The sequence below is a fragment of the Epinephelus moara genome, chromosome 10, assembly GCF_006386435.1.
Source record: "Epinephelus moara isolate mb chromosome 10, YSFRI_EMoa_1.0, whole genome shotgun sequence".
Taxonomy (NCBI): domain Eukaryota; kingdom Metazoa; phylum Chordata; class Actinopteri; order Perciformes; family Serranidae; genus Epinephelus; species Epinephelus moara.
In genome coordinates, this window is record NC_065515.1 from 33,284,701 (window position 1) to 33,303,632 (window position 18,932).

The 18,932-nt window shown below is 40.5% G+C and overlaps 2 protein-coding genes across 4 annotated transcripts in view; both read left to right on the top strand.

Moving 5' to 3' along the window:
• The first annotated feature begins 963 nt into the window (after positions 1-963).
• uhrf1 (ubiquitin-like with PHD and ring finger domains 1) lies at positions 964-17,894 on the top strand. Its single transcript, XM_050055671.1, has 17 exons — positions 964-1,116; positions 4,701-4,863; positions 4,986-5,249; positions 5,998-6,152; positions 8,202-8,417; positions 8,901-9,016; positions 9,190-9,376; positions 9,513-9,636; positions 9,939-10,046; positions 10,184-10,288; positions 10,404-10,510; positions 10,622-10,784; positions 10,938-11,075; positions 13,519-13,621; positions 13,844-13,992; positions 14,629-14,727; positions 15,921-17,894. Exons 1-17 carry the CDS (start codon positions 971-973, stop codon positions 16,065-16,067), a joined length of 2,490 nt encoding a protein of 829 aa, XP_049911628.1. The 5' UTR covers positions 964-970; the 3' UTR covers positions 16,068-17,894.
• A 556-nt stretch (positions 17,895-18,450) lies between these two features.
• kdm4b (lysine (K)-specific demethylase 4B) overlaps positions 18,451-18,932 on the top strand; it is a 57,799-nt gene continuing 57,317 nt past the window's right edge. For 2 of the 3 annotated variants that reach the window (XM_050055649.1, XM_050055651.1), the window contains exon 1: positions 18,451-18,605. The gene's annotated coding sequence lies outside the window, so the exon portion shown is untranslated. The remainder of the gene's footprint in view (positions 18,606-18,932) is intronic. The other variant, XM_050055650.1, reaches the window with a different exon arrangement.

An 18,932-nucleotide genomic window follows, 5' to 3' on the forward strand; every position in this document is an offset into this window, starting at 1 on the left:
AGCCCTCTCTGTAGCCAGTGTTTAATTTGTCTGTTCTGGGCTACTGTACAACAAATGGACCTGCTCCACATGTAGATATAAACGTCTTATTCTAAGGGAATGAAAACACAACGCTTCTTATCTTATCTGAGCATAAACTAATAGAAACATGAATATTGTATACTATTCCTGCCAATAGGGGCCACTAAATCACACACACACTGGACCTTTAAGTTAATAGTGACACAATAGAATGACAGGAAACACTGGAAGACCAGACTTGAGCTGGGGATGCTGTGGTCACATGCATTAGTGGTACACCCCTTCCACAAGTTCACCATATAACCTAGTACAGTACTCACTAAGCAAATAGAAACAGAGATAGGCTGTATCAGAAGCACATGACACATGCAGCGTGTTGCACTGTGTGGATGTAGTATTTTCCGAGCCAACACACACCCACACGCAGTTTCTCCCATTCACCCAAATACAGATCCTCTCTCACACATCCTACACCTGCTTCTTATTTCCACTGCTCTAGTTTGAAATGAGTTGGCCTCATTCACTTTTCAGCTCCCGCCAAACTGAACCGGAGGTAATTGCACATAATTAATTAACAGCATCATGAATGAATCAATCGAGGGGCTCCACGTTAAAGTTTATCATATTTAGACGGTCAGTTTAAAGCGGAAGCTCGCTGCGGAGCCAAACAACGAAGCAGTCACGCTTCAGACATGATAAACAGCTCTACCAGCGGGATTGTTTACCAGAGCCACCATCTGTCTTTTCAGGTTGCCGGTTTACTCGGGCGCTTCGTAATCTCGCGATAAATGTCGAGGTAATGGCGAGCTGCACCCACGAGAATGTCGTTTCGCGCGCTGAAGCTAAGCTCCAGTCACATTCCAGATTGACAGCTCTGCCAGCCAATAGAATCGAGTTGCTTAGAGGAAGCCAGCCAATGGCGAAGCTGAGTTTTTAGAGCAGGCGGGGTATGAAAGTCTTGAAGAATAACTCATTGATCAATCTCCAACAAGGCAAGAGTTGGTCGTGCAAACCGTACACAAAAGTTATTTGCGGAAAACGTGCGCGTTACTCCGTTAACGTCAATTTCTTGGTTTCACTTGGACGAACAAACAGGTAAAGCGGTTTTTTTCTCATGTTGTGATAACTTTTAAAATTGTGCTCATTGATATGTTCACTCAGAAGCTAGCTCACTATGGTTAGCTAACTTGACTTTAGTCCAGCCTCGTTTCTGTTTGGCTAAGCTCACCAAGTTCCCCAGCCAGCTAAATGTTAAACTCAAAATAATTGAAATAATAAGTTACCGGGACTGTTTTCATGCTGCTGAATGTACTCTGACTCCTAATTGCTAAGATTCAGTTACCAGTTGAGAGCTCTAACAATAAGTTGTAACGTGGGTTGCTTTATGCATTGATGGGTGGTGATGAACTTGACTACCACGAGCTGTTATCTTGTGGTGTTTATCTGTAGTAAAGCCACACAATGTGTAACACATGGCATTATTAAAACTAGCTTTGCCCCCTAACTGCTTCCCATGAAGCAACAACAAACACGCTAACCTCAAACAACATGCTTATTTTCCTCTTTTTCCGTGTTGGCTCTTGATGAATTAGCTCGTGTTTTTCGTCTGTATTTTGAATTAAATGAATGGTTTTGGTGAAACCGTGCGTTGAAGGTGGTAGCAAGGAGTTTGTTTTCGATGTTACCACTCGTGTTTTGTTCACTGGTGTTGGTTTATTTCGAGCCAGCAGAGCGAACAACACCTCAGCTGAGACCGTAAAAGTAAAAGACAAGCAGCCGTCGAGCCCGCAGCTCACCGCTCAGTAGGAACAAAGCACGGTCTGTGTGGAGAAATGAGTTGTTTATTATTGTGAAAATCGCCTACAAACTGCATATGATGTAGTATTTCGGTGTGTTTTATTGTCAGAGACCGAAGGCACATTGTTTGCTAGCGCTCCCTCCCGTCCGGATGTGCCTGCTTTTAAAAGAACTGGGAGTGGCCTACAGCTCAGTTTCCCGCACTGTATTTAAATCAGCTTGTTCCCTCCCTTTCTGATATTCTGTTGAAGTGACAGCCCAGTGCTGACAGCAGCACAATACACCCACCAAGGACTGGCATAATCTAACTATTGCTGCTGAGAAACTTGTAAATCATCCTTTTAAAAATAATTTCATTTAGACCAAAAAGAATGCACCATTTCAGTGAATGGATTAACTTAATTCATGCACAGAATGCAACACAAAGTGCTTTACAGTTCAGCAGCAGGTAGATGCGGCAAAAAGGTAAATTTAAACTATTAGACAACACTCATGCAATGAGAAATGAGAGAAAATCACACAATATTAAATCAGACTACTGCTAGTTATAGGCAATATTGAAAATGTATGTTTTGAGCTGTCATGTCAACCACCAAGTCTAATAATAATACTAAACTTTATTTATATAGCACATTTCATACAAGAGATGCAGCACAAATTGCTTTACAATAAAAGCATTATAAGCACTGAGGGCTTCGCATAAAAATAGACATAACGGACATTAATCAGGCAAGGCAATTCAATATAAAATGACATTCAAAACAATGAAAACATGGATTAATTGATTCATACAGTCATAGAGTTGTAAAACTACAAATCATAAAATCAAGTATGATTTTTTAAAAGTGCTGTGGCAGCGTGAAGCGTAAACAGAAAGTAAAAGCGTAAAAGGAAAGAGTTTCAGACCTGCAGGAAAGTCAGAGCGAGTTAAAAGCTAAGGTCAACGGATATGTTTTAGCTTTCTTTTATATAGAAGAATATTTAGGAAGCTAGCTTCCCTCATATCTGTAGGTAGTGCGTTCCATAGATTTGGGGTGTAACTGACAAAGGCTGCATCCCCCAGTATTAAAAGGCAGGGTGTTGTAATCTTCTCTGGATCATCTCCAAAGTTTTTGGTCATGACTTAGAAAGTAGAAACAGTTAAAAAAACAATCGTGGAGGATCTCAGGGTTCATGTAGGGACATGCTATGAGAGAGAGTGAAGCCATTAAGTGCTTTTTTGAAGATATTTTTTGCCTTTAATTGATAGGATAGTGAAGTGAGAAAGGGGGAGAGAGAGAGGGAGAGACATGCAGCAAAGGGCCACAGGCTGGAGTCGAGCCCGGGCTGCTGCGGCAACAGCCTTGTACATGGGGCGCTTCCTCTACCACTAAACCACCGACGCCCCAGCCATTAAGTGCTTTTAAGAAGTAAAAAGACTTTAAAATCTATTCTAAATGATTGAGTTTGCAGGAACTTTATGCTTTCACAATGTCTACAAAGTGCTTTCAATAAGCAACAAACCAGAGTGTTAAAGTGCTGGATTTGTGTGGATTGAAAGCTTAAGGGTGGAGGGAAAGACTTACTTAAAATTTGGCCAGCTCAGTGTGGACATGGGCTAAATAGTCACAGTTGCGCGTTCAGAATCAGCAAATCTTTATTGACCATAACAAGGAAATGTGTGTATGAAATGGCTCACAAGAAAACAAAAACCACAACACATAGTAAGGTACAAAGAAATATAATAGTGCATCAAGCATGCAAGTATATTCATAGCACGTATTTATATGCAAATACATGCTGTGGAATTTGGTTAAAATTGAGAACAACAGTAGTCATTGAATAGAGGAATATTAATACACACAAACAGCACTTGGTAACTTTTTAAAAAATGTTTTATATTTGCTGAAACTGTCCAAATATTCAACCAGCGCTAAATGAGACAGATTGTGAAAAAAAATCCTCTGCTGACTATTGCCTTGAGGCATTTCTAATAACCCTACTGCATGCGAACGAAAACATCCAGTCAGAGCCAAGGAGTCTCGGCTCTCAATTAAGTATCCGGAAGTGCGGTCAAACTGTTAAACTAGCCAGTGCTTATCAAATATGAATCAAGATTCTTTTACTGCTTTGCCCATTCTGTGCCTTTTAAATGCTTCCAGAAATGTATCATGGTGTCCTGTTAAGCTGTAAAATTTTTAAATTTTTTGACCCGTCCGCCATGTTGGATGCAGTTAAAATGGAGTGCAGCTGCGTTAGCAATTCCTCTGCTCTGATTGGTTGCTGTCGTGAGGCAGTCTGATTTTGGCACATCCGTTTAGAGGCAGTAGGAAGAGGAGGAGGTGCATCTTTTTTTCCCACAGACTATTTGTCTCATGCACGTCTTTCAGAATATAGTGTCAGTTTCTACAAATAGGACACAAAATTACTTTCATAAAAAATGTTAACTGTAGCTTCAATTAATGCAGTGAGCAGAGGAAACCAATGCTCATTTATTTGCAAAACAAACTGACCTTTAAAAACCTCTTCATTACAGTGTTGCCTCTAGAGGAAAATGTTAAAAACAAAATTTAGGATTGATGCACAGACCAAATCATATTTTATCAGACAAGGCCATAGTGGCGTTCATTGGGCTTGATCTACATGTTTTATTTCAGGTATTACTTTGGTTTAAAATGTTTTTTTGCAGTGGAAACAGATGCAAACAAACACAAATGAATAGCAAACGATGCCCATGCAAGTGATAGAAATTTACCAAAACTGGCTCGCTTCTGATCACTGTGCTGGAGTTGAAGGTGTAAACAATCAGTCAATCCATCAAACAAGACTGATTACAGTATCTAGTGAAGTAATTGCAATGATTATTATTGCTATAACGGATCATGGTGTGGCTGTTGACACAGGGCAGCTGCAATGTGGATTCAAGTTCGCACAATGGATGGGAAGGAAACCCACCGGGTGGATTCCCTGTCCAAACTCACCAAGGTGGATGAGCTGCGTCTCAAAATCAGCGAGATCTTCAAGGTGGAGCCAGAGAGGCAGAGGCTGTTCTACCGCGGCAAGCAGGTGAGGCAGCATGGTTAAAATTTTGCTCAGAGACGTGTCTTTGATGATGTTTATGGGGGTATTTGTGTCCTAGTAAGTTATTAAAACTTCCTTAAAATTCATGTATTTCTGTCTTTCATCAGATGGAGGATGGCCATACTATATTCGACTACAACGTGGGTCTTAACGACATAGTGCAGCTGCTTGTTAGGCAGAAGATGCAGCCCATCAATGTCGTCAAAAGCAAGGACAAAGAAGCCGAGCTCTCGGACTCCGATTCTGGTTGTGGCTCAACCCAGAGCGAGTCTGACAAGAGCTCAACTCACGGTGAGGTAGAGGGTCAGACCGCCGGCACCTCTGCCCAGACGACCCCAGAGCTCATCGACCCAGGGTTTGGATTTTACAAGGTACGTGTTTAAAGCTGGTAGTTGGGATTAAATTGGATGTTTATACTGAAAGTCTTCACAAGTTATTTCTGCCTTGTGGGGAGGTGGAAATCGATTATTTCTGTAGGGATAAGTGGTTAAAAGCTGTGGTGTATGACCTGCATTTAGCTGTGGTTAGAGGAAGTCATCAAGCGTGTTCAACTAATACGTTGACCCAATTGGATCAATCACCACTGTTGATTTAATGGAGCTGGACTGCAACGTGGATATTTCTTCTACTTTTTTACATGTTTCATTTTGGGGTGATTGGAATACATTCTTTTTTTCTTGCTGCCTCTAACAACAGCTGTTGGCCAGTGACACCTCCTGATAATTGTGTTCATCTCAATAAAATGCATGTTTCTCAACATGAAATCATGCTGACAGTTGTGTGGGCCACTTTCTATAAGAGGGAGGGTGTAAATAAATGGGAATGCTGCAGGGGGCACTGGCCACCCTCCACTATAAGCAGGAGACATTCACCAATATGAAAACTTCAGCTTCTAGTATATTTCTTCAGAGCTGCATGTCGGATGGTCGAATAGCTTCAGAAACCCCTCCCATACATTTTAAAATGCTGACTAGCAGGCTTTGAATCTTGTTTTTTTGAACATTCACATGATGCATTTTTTAAGTTATTACTTGTTGCGCTGAAAACAATCGCTACAGTTTTTAAAATGTCTCTGCTCTGAATATCTGGCTAACCTTTTCTTTTCTGTGTGTCTTTAAGATCAATGAGCTGGTTGATGCAAGGGATTTGAACATGGGGGCGTGGTTTGAGGCCCAGATTGTGAATGTTACGAAGACAGAAAAGACGCCTAAAGAAGAGGGTGCTGAGGCGCAGCCCGCGGGGGAGGAGATACTGTACCATGTTAAATATGAAGAGTAAGAATCCTTTTCTATTACGCATGCTTATCACTGTTTTTTCCCCCAAAGACATGTGTTGAGCCCAACTAACACCACTCTGTGAGCTATCTTTGTATTAACATAAAAGTTTTGTTAATAGGCAGCCACCTGCAATGTAGATGTTATTTTATAGTTGTAGAAGGAGAAACAAATTGCTGTTTAAAGCACACAACTGATAGAAGCAGTAGAATTGACGATAAATGGCGGTGGGATTATGTTGACTATCTGTAAAGTACAGGAAGGAGATGGAGCACTATAATACACTATATTTTTAAAATCAAAAGTATTAAACAAACGGTGAACCAAAGACAATCGCTCATCAAAGATGATTTCAGAAATGTCCAGGTCTGGATAAGTATGGAAAAAAATTGCATTTCCAGACTACTGGTATTGCCCCAATTCTGTTTTCTAAAATATTAAAGGCAGAATTTCTAAAAAGTGAATTAATCTTATAAGTGGAGTGTTGTTCATGGGGCTTAGAGCAGGCAGGCAACGCAGTATGTAAGAGTGCAGGCCAAGGCGAGCTTGATGTTGTCAAAAGCAAAGAAAGAAGTATGGCATGGGACTGAATGCCCGCTCCTATGCAGAGCCGCCTCTATGCCTGTATGTCAGAGTCTGCAAAGCAGCTCTGGACCAAATCTGTTGATCCGTGAGCAGATTAGTTTAAAAGAAAATTAGGAAATTTGTTTCAAATGCATGTATACATAGCACCACAAATAACCAAATATTAAACTTAACATTTAATTTTAATGACTGAACATTTGAATTATGCAGTAATTTAATGATCAGAAAAGTAAACAGTATCTTATCTGTGCAAGGAAACCATACCTTTATGCTGCGTTCATGGGGAATCAGGCAGACGGAACAGTCAAATGACAGGACAGTAAAATGAAACATGCATGTTGATGTGTTGCGATGGTGTTGCCATATTGTTTACAAAGAATTTAATAAAATACATGAAATAGTTTTTTTTTTTTTTTTTAACATAATTTTTCTAGTAATGTCCAGTGATTATCCAGACCTCATGTGTTTACCTTGTGTGACGGTGCTATGTAACTTCCGGTTTTAAATTCCGCCTTGAAGGACGGCAAAAGTTAAAATATTTTAGCTTTAAATGGCAGTGCTGTTCACAGTTACTGTTGTTGGCCTCATTCAATTTACCCGTCCTGCTCTCCTTCACTAAAATGACGTCTTCTGTGATTCAGACAGTGAGTGATATTTTTTGTTCAATATGTGAACTTCATAGTCTGTCAGAGCTGCAGTGATGGAAAGTCAATGTATTTGATATTCAACCTTTAAGTGGTAAAATAATGTCAGTTCCAGATAGTCCAATGCAGATGAGATATCTTTTACATAAAGACATCATAACTACATTAATCTGGTCTGGAGGTCCCCATGTTGACTGCAGAGGCAGTGTTAAGTCCAAGGGTAGTTAGTCTGCTGTAGTACTAATCTTTCTCAGTGAGACATGACACTTTACAATGAAACGGTTTTCTCTCCTGTCATAAAATGTGTAAATATTTGAAGAAAGACATTGCTGGATAGAAGCACAGTAGATTTGAAGGCACGACACTAATTTAAACCATCCAACCCTATCACCAGTTAGTCAACATAACGTGTGCTTTTATTGGCTAATTGAAATAAAGTGCTGTTAATCTACGACTGCTGTAAAATGGATCACTTCCTGCTGCAGCTTCACCTCAAGGGCATCTGACAGATCCTCATGAAATGGCACAGTTTCAAATTAAGAGAATTGGATGATTTGAAAGACAATGGCATTGCAATGTAAATCCTTGTGAGAAAGGAATTAACATTGAACTAAAAATTTAAGTTTGGAGGAGTTTGCAGTACTAACAGCTGATGCATTCAACAATTGTTGTACCTGTGCTGCACCAGTAGACAATCCTCACCATTTAAACATACTTTTATACATTCAGCTACACTCCGCACTGTGAAGGAAGCACCTGTGGTGGTGTGTGGCTTGCCCCCAAACTGCAAACTGATGTGATATCACATTTACCATCCCAGCTACCCAGAAAACGGAGTGATTCAGTTACTGGCCAAGGATGTTCGTCCGCGAGCCCGTACAGTGTACCAGTGGCACCAGCTGGAGCCACAAATGGTCGTTATGGTCAACTACAATCCAGATGACCCCAAGGAGCGTGGCTACTGGTATGATGCTGAGATCCAGAGGAAGAGGGAGACACGCACCGTGCGAGAGATCTACGCCAAGATTATCCTCGGGTAAGGACTGCCATAAGTCAAATATTTTTTTAAACAAGTGGCAGGTGATCATCTTGTGGTCCCATTTTTATCTATATATTAAAGTTGTTGGGTTTTGGGAAGCCACAGAAGCAGGTGGGAAGAGGTTTCCTGCTGTGCTATCAGAGTAGATTTCATATCATAGTAATTTGTGTTGGTAATGCTCTAAGAGATTTGGGTATTAATCCCTATGTGGATATGGATCTCATTACCACCTTGAGAAAAAGAATTGCATTTGGCTCCTGATAATCGTTTGATAGCAGAAAAAGTGTATCGACATATTTTTGTATATATTACACGCACACAGCTGTGTTTGTCTGCAGGTTTTCATTGTCCCTGCTAGGTTTCATGTGTTCGCTGTTCTAAACTTTCCAAGTGTTTCATATGAAATATTATAAGCGGGAGAATGTACTACTTTATTTCTACCATGACAGACACTCTGACAGTTTGTGTCTTTGCTTACAGTGATGCTGGTGACTCTCTTAATGACTGCCGGATCATGTTCCTGACTGAAATCTACAAAATCGAGGAGCCTGGTTCCCTGGGTGACGCCCCGGCTGGATCTGAGAGTCCACTAAAAAGTAGGTTTAAAAATATTCTTCTCAGATATATTCTATATTTCAGAATTCTGTGCCTGTAAATGTAGTCATTGTGAAAAAAAAAATGTGGCGTGTGAATCATCCATGTGAACAGTTGATGTTAATTGGTACAGATGAAACTCGCCCCACCTCACTGAAATGTCTGTATTCTCCAGGGTCAAATGGACCTGAATGCAAGCACTGTAAGGACGATCCCAAGAAAAACTGTCAGTGGTGTAACTGCCATATCTGCGGCATCAAGCAGGATCCTGACAAACAGCTGCTGTGCGATGAATGTGACATGGCCTATCACACTTACTGCCTGAACCCTCCACTCACCTCCATCCCTGACGACGAGGACTGGTCAGTAGGATCATGTGCAGAACTCAACAATCCATTGAATCGCACAGATACCATGACATCTCTGTAACATGGAGTCGTAACTTGAGTTATTGATACATTGTGCTATAATTGACCTCTGCATGTCATACTGTCTCAGGTATTGCCCAGGTTGCCGTAATGACGCCAGTGAGGTTGTGTTGGCTGGAGAGAAGCTGAAGGAGAGCAAGAAGAAAGCCAAGATGGCGTCTGCCAGCTCCTCCAGCCAGAGGGACTGGGGCAAGGTGAGTGCTGCTGATACAGACAGCAATTATTATTCAGATTTTGATCATTTTTAGACATTTAAAATTATGGTTTTGATATGTCACTAGTTAGGGTTGTTATCACAGTTGAAATGAACAACAATTAACATTTTATACCAACTGATTTGTCAAAAATATTGGCACTGGTGACAGTACGTACAGTATGTTGTGAGAAATAAGAATACAGATGACATGCTCAGTGTCCTGTAGAAAAATAGCTGTGTTACTATACTTGGTGATTAACACCAAAGTTTTCAAATATAAATTACTCCTCCCCCCTCCAGGGAATGGCTTGCGTTGGTCGAACCAAGCAGTGCACCATCGTCCCGTCCAACCACTACGGCCCAATCCCCAGCATCCCTGTTGGCTCCCTGTGGAAGTTCAGAGTGCAGGTCAGCCCACGCAACTCAAGAGTTTAATTAATGCTGTTGAACTGTTGCAACATATGTTGATTATAAAAAGTACTATGGTTTTTTTGTGCTTTGTCCCACTGGTCTCCAATAATGTTGAATTTCTTTGGCTTATCTAGGTTAGTGAATCTGGCGTCCACAGGCCTCATGTAGCTGGCATTCATGGCAGGAGCAACGATGGTGCCTACTCTCTGGTCCTGGCAGGAGGATATGAGGATGACGTGGTATGCTGTTTTTCTTTTTTCCCCTTTTGTCTTCAGTCCCTTTATTTATAATATTTTAAGTAATGTTATCAGACAGGGTGTGTCATTTTAATATTTGATGTGTCTTGCATTGTAGGATGATGGTAATGAGTTCACTTACACTGGGTCTGGAGGGCGAGATCTTTCTGGAAACAAGAGGACCGCTGAGCAGTCGTGTGATCAGACACTTACCCACATGAACAGGTATGACGCTAATGGCCCTAACACATTATAACTTGCTCTAAATTTTTGAATTGTTACTTTTTGCTTCATTTTATTTTGCACGTACAAATTACTTTCTCTGGTTCTCACCAGGGCGCTGGCTCTAAACTGCAACGTGCCTGTCAATGACAAAAATGGAGCTGAGGCCAAGAACTGGAAAGAAGGCAAACCCGTTAGAGTTGTGCGCAGCTGCAAAGGTCGCAAGCACAGTAAATACTCCCCTGAGGAAGGAAACAGATATGATGGGATATATAAGGTAAGGACAAGTTTCTGTATGTCCTGTTGTGAGGTGTGACAATGAACTCATCAAGTCCAGTAAGCCAGCAACTACTGCTTATTTGAATAACTCGTGTGTGACTTGAAGCATCTATCAGTAGTTTTACTTGACTTTGTCATTGATTTCCTTCAGGTGGTGAAGTACTGGCCAGCCAAAGGCAAGTCTGGCTTCTTGGTCTGGCGTTATCTGCTCAAGCGTGATGATGATGAGCCAGCACCGTGGACCAGAGACGGCAAGGAACGCATCAAGAAGCTTGGTCTCACCATGCAGGTAGAGATTATCACTCAGACTACTTCACATCAAGAGGGTTTTTCTATACAAAAAGTCCCAGTTCTTAGGACTGCAGTGGTGTTGAGGCCCAGACACATCAAACAGACATCAAAGAACTAGTTGCGTGGGAGTGGAGTGTTGTGTCGCCTTATGTCAACTGTCTCTCGGTCAAAAAGTTGCACCTAAACATACTGCAAAGAAGAAATGTGAGAAGAAATAACTCTGGACAGTAGCAGGCGGCAGTAGTCTGTATTCATCATACAAAAAGGGAAACATGAAGTCTGACAGGATGTATTCAAGACACTAGCCAGTTAGCACGTGAACACAACCTTGGGGGTACTCCAGAAAGCGGGTTATGTGAAAACTCAGTGTAAGTTAACCCTGAGATGAGGGAAACTCTGAGTTATCCGTTCCAGAAAGAGAGGTAACTGAAACTCTGAGTCAGTCACAGTCACAGTAACAGACTCTGTGAACATAACCTGATCGCTGACAGGTTTTCTTCAATAAACCCTGAGTTTTTCTCTGTCTCCTCCCTCTTACACGCTGTTTAATTTCCTCATTCATTCAGTCCATGTCAAAGCTTGTATCAAAGCGCATTCATTAGCGGAGATTTACCGTCTGTCACAGTGTAAATCCTGCTGGATATTAGTTTGTTACTCAGGACTGTCTTAAGTTACTGAATTTATACACATCAATCATTTCTTTGGACATCAGTTTTTGTCTTTACATTCAAATATTACACAGCGAGAATTCATCCTCAGCTCAGAATCAAACCTCTGTCCTTTTTATATTAATTATTTTTTACAACACTGTGCACAAGGATCAGACTGTCAGTCTGTTAGAGCAGCTCCCAAATGTTTATTGCGCACATGTGTAGGTCTAATTATTTAAATTTTAAAAATCGGTATGAAGCTTTAGACACGTAGTATTCATGACTAATGATCTCTATCACTGATGTCATTGGTCGCACTGATGGAACATAATTCCTATAGCCTAATATTGGGGATTACATGTTCATATTTCTGAGTGAGCAATGGTGCAGCATTTCACAGTCTTTAAATTTACTACATTTGTAGCTGAAATAAAGTCACTGAATGCTGTTGAGTCAAGATACAAATAGATGTCCAACATTTTAAAATCTACTGTATTTTAACCTCAACGTCTTTTTAAGTGCAAATCACCAAACATATTATTACTGGGTCAGACTGTGAGTTTACAGTCATGTCTTTATGTCTTTGATCTATAGCCTAGCCTATATGTTTTAAATCTTCCTATGTTTCAGTTGCTGCCTCCTGTGTTTTTCCCCATCAGATTAAATATGAACAAATATATTTTTATATATTATTAATATAATGTAATGTATCTACAGCCTGATACACAGTCAGATTCCACCACTTTATCTTCATTAAGGAAATGTAAGTCTGATAAATGATGAATAAACGGACAACACTGAATAAAACGTTTTTATTAACTTTATGGTTAACTTATTTACACTTTCCTCACTCTGACTCAGGCTCTTCTTTTAAAGATAAACGTGCACCGTCTGCTACACATGCATTAATATCTCTACATCCACTGGATTAAAATGCAGGCGCTGAGTCGGAGCTCCATTGATGATGGCTTTTTATTGTCGGCTTAACTCAGAGTGAACATACTCAGAGTTGACTGAACTAACTCAAATCAGCTGTTCTGGAACCGGTAACTCAGAGTTTCCCATCTCAGGGTAAATCAACTCAGAGTTCGGGGTTAGACTCAGAGTTTGCTGAACCTCCTACCTGGAATACCCCTCTGATGTTGAAAGAACAAAGGATATTTACCGTGTGCCAGTGCACAGTAACCCACACCATTATGAATTGTGTCTGCCAAGAGCTCAGTGGCTGAAAAAAATAATTTTGCCTCACAAGTTTGCTTCGATCTCACTCCCTCTTGACTTTTGTCATTTGTTTGCTTTCCTCGCTTCTGTTTCTCTTCTTGTTCACAGAGTTAAACTGCCAAACAGAGTAATTTTAGTCACTGATGGGCTCCGCTGGGTCCGACGCAGATTAAACACGCTGAATCGTCTGAAAAACAGGCAATTAGGGCCAACGGTGCAGGACACCCAGCCAAAACTAGAGCAACAGATGCTCACCAATGGCCCAACATTGACCAATGGCCAACTGTCTGCTTGGTGTGTCAGGGTCCCTAAGATGGGGTCAGAGCCTGGATTAAAATGTTTCAATGAAGATGTGTAACAAATGCTTAAACTCGCATTCTAGCATGCTAATGTTAGCATGTTTTGTCACCATTACATTAAACACTTACAGTCATTATAGCATGTTAAAGTACGAGCAGGTGCATATTTAATTGTTGCATAGTAAATGTTAAGATGCAGACATTAGCTTTGCTTTGAGCTGATTGGTAGCGATAGCGTAACTTCAATTAAATGGTCTCAATGTTGTTTCAGTATCCTGCTGGCTATCAGAAAGAGAAAGAGAACAAAAATGAAGTGGAGGAGGAGGCGGCAACACCCAACAAGTCAAAGAGGAAGAGAAAATCTCAGGCCAGTGGTAAGTTCTCTGTGTGTATGTGGGTGTGAGTTTTTTTTGTTGTTGTTGTTTTTTAACCTTTCTCCCGTATTCAACTGCTGTGAATCACCCCTGAACTGTGTGTTGGGTTGTTGTGGTGTACTGTATCACTGACGGGAGATTGAATTGTTTGTTTCTGTGTAGAAACTCAAGTATAATCTGCCACCAACTCTGTAGTGAAATTAAAATGTTTCTTTCCGCCAGAATCCCCCAAGACCCCACCAGCAAAGACTCCCAAGAAAATAAAGGTAGAAGTGTACAAGCTCACCCAGGAGCAGAAAGGTCTCATCAAGAGTGATGCACCAAACAAGAAGCTGTGGGATGAAGCCATGGAGTCACTGTCACTTGGACCGGTAAGCATGGCCGTGTATTTGGTGATGTCACCAGCCGGGTTTCTAAATGATTAAGCTAATGTTTTGGAGAAAGTGTGGCTCTGTTTGTTATGCATGTGAATGAGAGCAACAAAGCGGTAAATCGAGCTTAAATTTCGAAACCACTTTAACACCTTCATTCAGTGAGCCTGAAGCAGTAGTGCTTTTTGGTGATTAATTAATGGCACAATCACATTGGTGTGATTAAATTAAAAAAGCTAAGTTTGTCCAACACCCTATACCTTGGAAGCTCTATTGACAAGAAGTATGTACCTACAGTGGATTTATTTCCTAACTTAAAATGCCCTCTATGAATGAAAAGTTTGGTTTGTGTGACTTGGATCTTTGTCAGTGCTGCATTTTTCTGTGGCTTCGTGAAACCACAGTGTGAACCAGTTATCGCTACATGGGTGTTGAGTTCAGGCACAACAGAAGCTTGTTGGTGTACATTTTTGCACGTGATGACCTTTAGGTGCCTAAAAAGCCTCTTGCACATATGAAAAACAGAAGTCTGAGTAAAAAAAAAAACAACTAACGAGACCTGCTTTAAACCTCCTTCTCTGAATAGTGATACGACTGTGTGTAATCTCTTCTCACACGTTTGATTTGTTTCTGCAGAAATTCTTGAACAAAGTCGAAGAAGTTTTCCTCTGCATTTGCTGCCAAGAAGTGGTCTATATGCCCATAACCACAGAGTGCCAACACAATGTCTGCAGGGTAAGAAACTATCTTAATCACAAACTTTGGGATCCAGAGTGACAGCTTGATTGCAGGTGCAAAAAGAGCAGTAAACAAGACTCCATGAACACACTGTTGTTCACCAAAATAGATGAGCTTTCAGTAGGGATGTTGTTACCGTAACACAGTACAGTTACTGATCAACACATTCGACTATTTTTGTTTCCGGAAAAAAAGATGGAGAGTAACATCCATCCAACACTGCCAACCAGCAAGTTTTAAGAAAACAAAATGTAAAAGGCCTTTACTTTTAGTCCGGTGCTCCAGTGACTCAGTGAGCTTTAGTGCTGCATTTTAGAGAGGGTCACACTTCACTGCTTGGTTTGGGTGGGAGCTACCTAGCGGTGCTGCTCATTCTGCAATTACTGCTGTTAATACTGTCCTAGTGGCGGTACTGCAAACGTACAGGCCACCCTCCAGTGTTCCCCCAGGTAGCCCTGGTGAGTAACTGCTTAATTTTAAGCTGCAAACGCCCTTTAGCAAGGTTAACTTTGTTAGCACCACTAGCCACACTGTCACTGCTAACTGCGCAAACAAATCTGCAGCCAGTGGAGGTTTGCGGTTAAAAATAGAGCCACTTACTCACTGGGGGGAGACTGCAGGCGCAGCTGCTAACTTGTTTCCACCAAACCTGGTTGGTGCACAGTGCAGGAAACTGAAGAGTAGCAAAGTTAGCCTGTAGAACAAAATGCGTAACCGGTCAAAAATATTGTCAGCGGCTAACTGTTGACATCCCTAGCTTTTGGCTTACACATGCACATCTTTGAAATTCAGGGAGCAGGAAAAACATTGGAAAATCATTCTTTTTAAATATGACTTGATTGTATGCAGTTACTCAATCATACCTCTTTAACAGATGAAGGAGGTTTTTGATAAACGATATGACCTAAAACATTAAATTATTTCATTGTGTTGCAGGAGTGTTGGGGTTAGAATGGTTATCTTAAACATCAGGGTAGCTGTAGTAGCTTTTGATCTTCTGACACATCCCAACCTTACATCGACCCTGTGACAGAAATGTTTCTGAAACTGTCATATAGCATTCTAACTTAACGCTATCTTAAATTTACAAATTGATATCTAACAGAACATGAGTGACCTGTTACACAGTGACATGTTGATTTTAAAAAGTAGTAGTTCCTGAAATTGAAAGTTGTTTCTTTTTACCTCAGGAATGCCTGCAGCGGTCCTTCAAAGCAGACGTGTACACCTGCCCGGCCTGCAGGCACGACCTGGGCAAAAACTACTCCATGACCGTCAACAAATCCCTGCAAGATATTCTAAATCAGTTTTTCCCAGGGTACAGCAGCGGGCGATGATCATTGGCTCTGTCTGCTCAGCCCTCGAGGAAACGCGATGTAAACTGTAAGGGGAATTTTCAGTAGAGGCAATAAAGAATCAGTTTCTCTTAATATATTTTTATGATTTATAAAACTACAATTTTTGTGGACTTCAATGCTGCCATTTTTCACCTTGGATCTGCCATGACGTGTAGTTAAAGATAAATTGAAAATTCCTTTTTGTAATTGTACCATTACTCCGTTAATACTTTACACCGTGATTTTACTCCCAGCGTTTTCATTTTGTACCATTAACTAATGCTAATGTTATCCATATTGTTAAATGTTTGTTACCTTTAACTAAATCCCTCCATTTTTAGCACTCCTTAAGAGAATGTTGAGTCAAAAGTGGTTTAGCCATTTGCCCAAGTTGTTTGGAGGTTATTTTGTACGAGGCTTTTATTAGAATCCGGATCGTATCTGGTGTGCCGTTAGTTTGGCTGTGGTTAGTCATCATTTTGGTGCAATTTTTTAACATCTGTCAATGTTGGGGGAGTTAACTGTCTGACCATCATCTGACCTGGAAGGCTCCGTTATGTGACTCCTGTAGCTCTGTACTTGTCTTTACTTTAATTTTTAAATACCTGGTTTAGGGTTCAGTTGACCAACTAGATAAAAGTAGACAAACCATCAACATAGTCAGGGTTTGAAATATGCACCAGCCACCGGCCAAATGCTGGTAAAATATGCAAGTGGCTGCCAGAAACAAACAATAGTGGCCAGTAGATTCTGGAATCCATCAGCCACAGTTGCAGGTGGACATAAACTGCATAATATAATCTTGACAGGCTTCCAAATGTGACGCTTTGCGTTTGTGCTGACTTGGATCAGATGATTTCAATTGCAGTAACATGACAAGTGATCAGAGCTCCATAACATGTAGATGCGACCCTGAGATACAAGCACAAACTGAACCACTTACATTTTTTTGGTTTGTTTTTCTGCTGGACAGTCTGAGAGGAAGTGTCGTGTCAGGGAATGGTGTCATCAAATGTGGTTGGACAGTTTGTGTATTGGTTCCTTAAATATTGTCATACCCTAATGTTATATTTGTATGTGAAGCTTGTGAGATTTGGTTTAAAAGTTACTATGAATTTGATACAACCAGCTAAACATTATAGATTCTTAAGCCCATTATATACTGCGGTGAAGATTTGAATTTCCCCAGTTCACTTTTAATAAAGTCCAAAGAAACGAAACTACTTAACCAAGAGTGTAATGTAGGTCTCCCATATATCTAGCTCTTTAGACTTTGCCCTCACTCAAACCTAATTAAGTCTAGAAACCTTATTTGTATTTTTTGCTAAAATTAAAATTTGTACTTTTTCATCTTTTATAATCTATTACTGCCATCTGTGGGGGGGGGAGGGGGGGGGGGTGTGTATGTTGTTCAGTCAGATTTTTGTGTCTCCTGTGGTCACTTGTTCTACCTGACCACACTGAAATAAACAGAAAATGCTTGCATTAAGATGAAATGTTAAATTTCACACACTGCTCCTGAAATTTGATACTGAATCCGCTATCTGAGTTTGTTATCGACTACTTCATACCGTTGCCTTTGTCATTGATGAATATTTGGTGTTGACATAACCAGCAGTGTGTGACAGTGTCCATCCACATGCCAGCACTTTGAGTTTTGATGGAGAGACAAAGATTTGCATAGACTGGGAAATGTATATTTTCTGAAATTGTATAATTTTTAGTTCATTTTAGTTTTGATATGTAGTTTTAGAATGGCTTGCACAAGTTTGGTGCAAAAAATTGTCAATACATTTTCAGTGTTATTCAATAAAAAGTGAAAATGAGTGATTTTGCTCTGTTTATTTATTATATATTTATTTTTGGGAGGGGGGCTTTGTATTGATTAAAATTGACTTGTAATCTTGAAGGTTTTTATCACCTTGAATGAACTGGTAGAGCCTTTAGCTCTTACAAGGATAACAAGGTTTACAGTGATGCATTTTAAGTAATTTAAGCTGTATTCTTATTAAAGGTAGAAAGACACTTAAACACCAAGGTTCAGAGAAACTAGATGGGAGGGAACTTTGACCAAAAGAACATGGAGTTCAGGGTTTTGGGACAAACTCTTAGCCTACAAGGGTCATACAAATACAGGTTAAACAAAGCGTTTATTTGCAGTGAGGGTATTTTATTTTTCTCACGGTCAACGAAGCATGGAAGCCTTTGCTTATGGCGACCCGGCAGTGTCGACTACGTGCGTGACGTGCACATACGAGCAAGGAGGAGGGGCAGGAGTAAGTGTCAGTTCTCATTGGTTGACATGTATGTCAATAACAGAATGAGCCAATCACATTATCAGGCTTCTGAATTAGGAGTTCTGTCATCCGGATGATACAACCAATCGCAATGCGTAGTTTCTGAGGTGGGCGTGACCCCGTAATAGCCTCAGCTAGCTAACCCCTAACGCTAGAGGAAAATCCATCCAAGGAATTTTTACAAAACGAAACCAAATCGATTAAAATAAAACACGGAGAGGACTATACTTCGCTGCAGGAGGTAATATTCATCAAATGGTATTAATTTTATCAAATCACGAAGGCTTTATTCTCGTGTAATGGTGCTGTGTAGCGTCAGCCGTCGCGGTGTTTTGTTTTTTCTAAATGCAGATATGGAAGTAGCTACCCTAGCTAGAAGCTAGCGTTAGCTAAAAATACATAAACGTCAGGACACGGTGAAGAGTGGTTAAATATAAGGGTTGTATTTGCGCACATGCACAAGTTAAGTACACTGCATTGAAGGTTAATGCGATTTCCACATGTAACTCATTTTGAAGCGCTTCGGCAACGTTTTTTTGTTCGCTGCTTTCTCAAGATAATGCTAACA

Coding starts and splice junctions, on each gene's coding strand:
- uhrf1 (XM_050055671.1), top strand. CDS start 971: ATGAAAGTCTTGAAGAATAACTCATTGATCAATCTCCAACAAGGCAAG. Junction 1,117..4,700: donor TCACTTGGACGAACAAACAG/GTAAAGCGGTTT, acceptor CTGTTGACACAG/GGCAGCTGCAATGTGGATTC. Junction 13,993..14,628: donor AGTCACTGTCACTTGGACCG/GTAAGCATGGCC, acceptor TTGTTTCTGCAG/AAATTCTTGAACAAAGTCGA.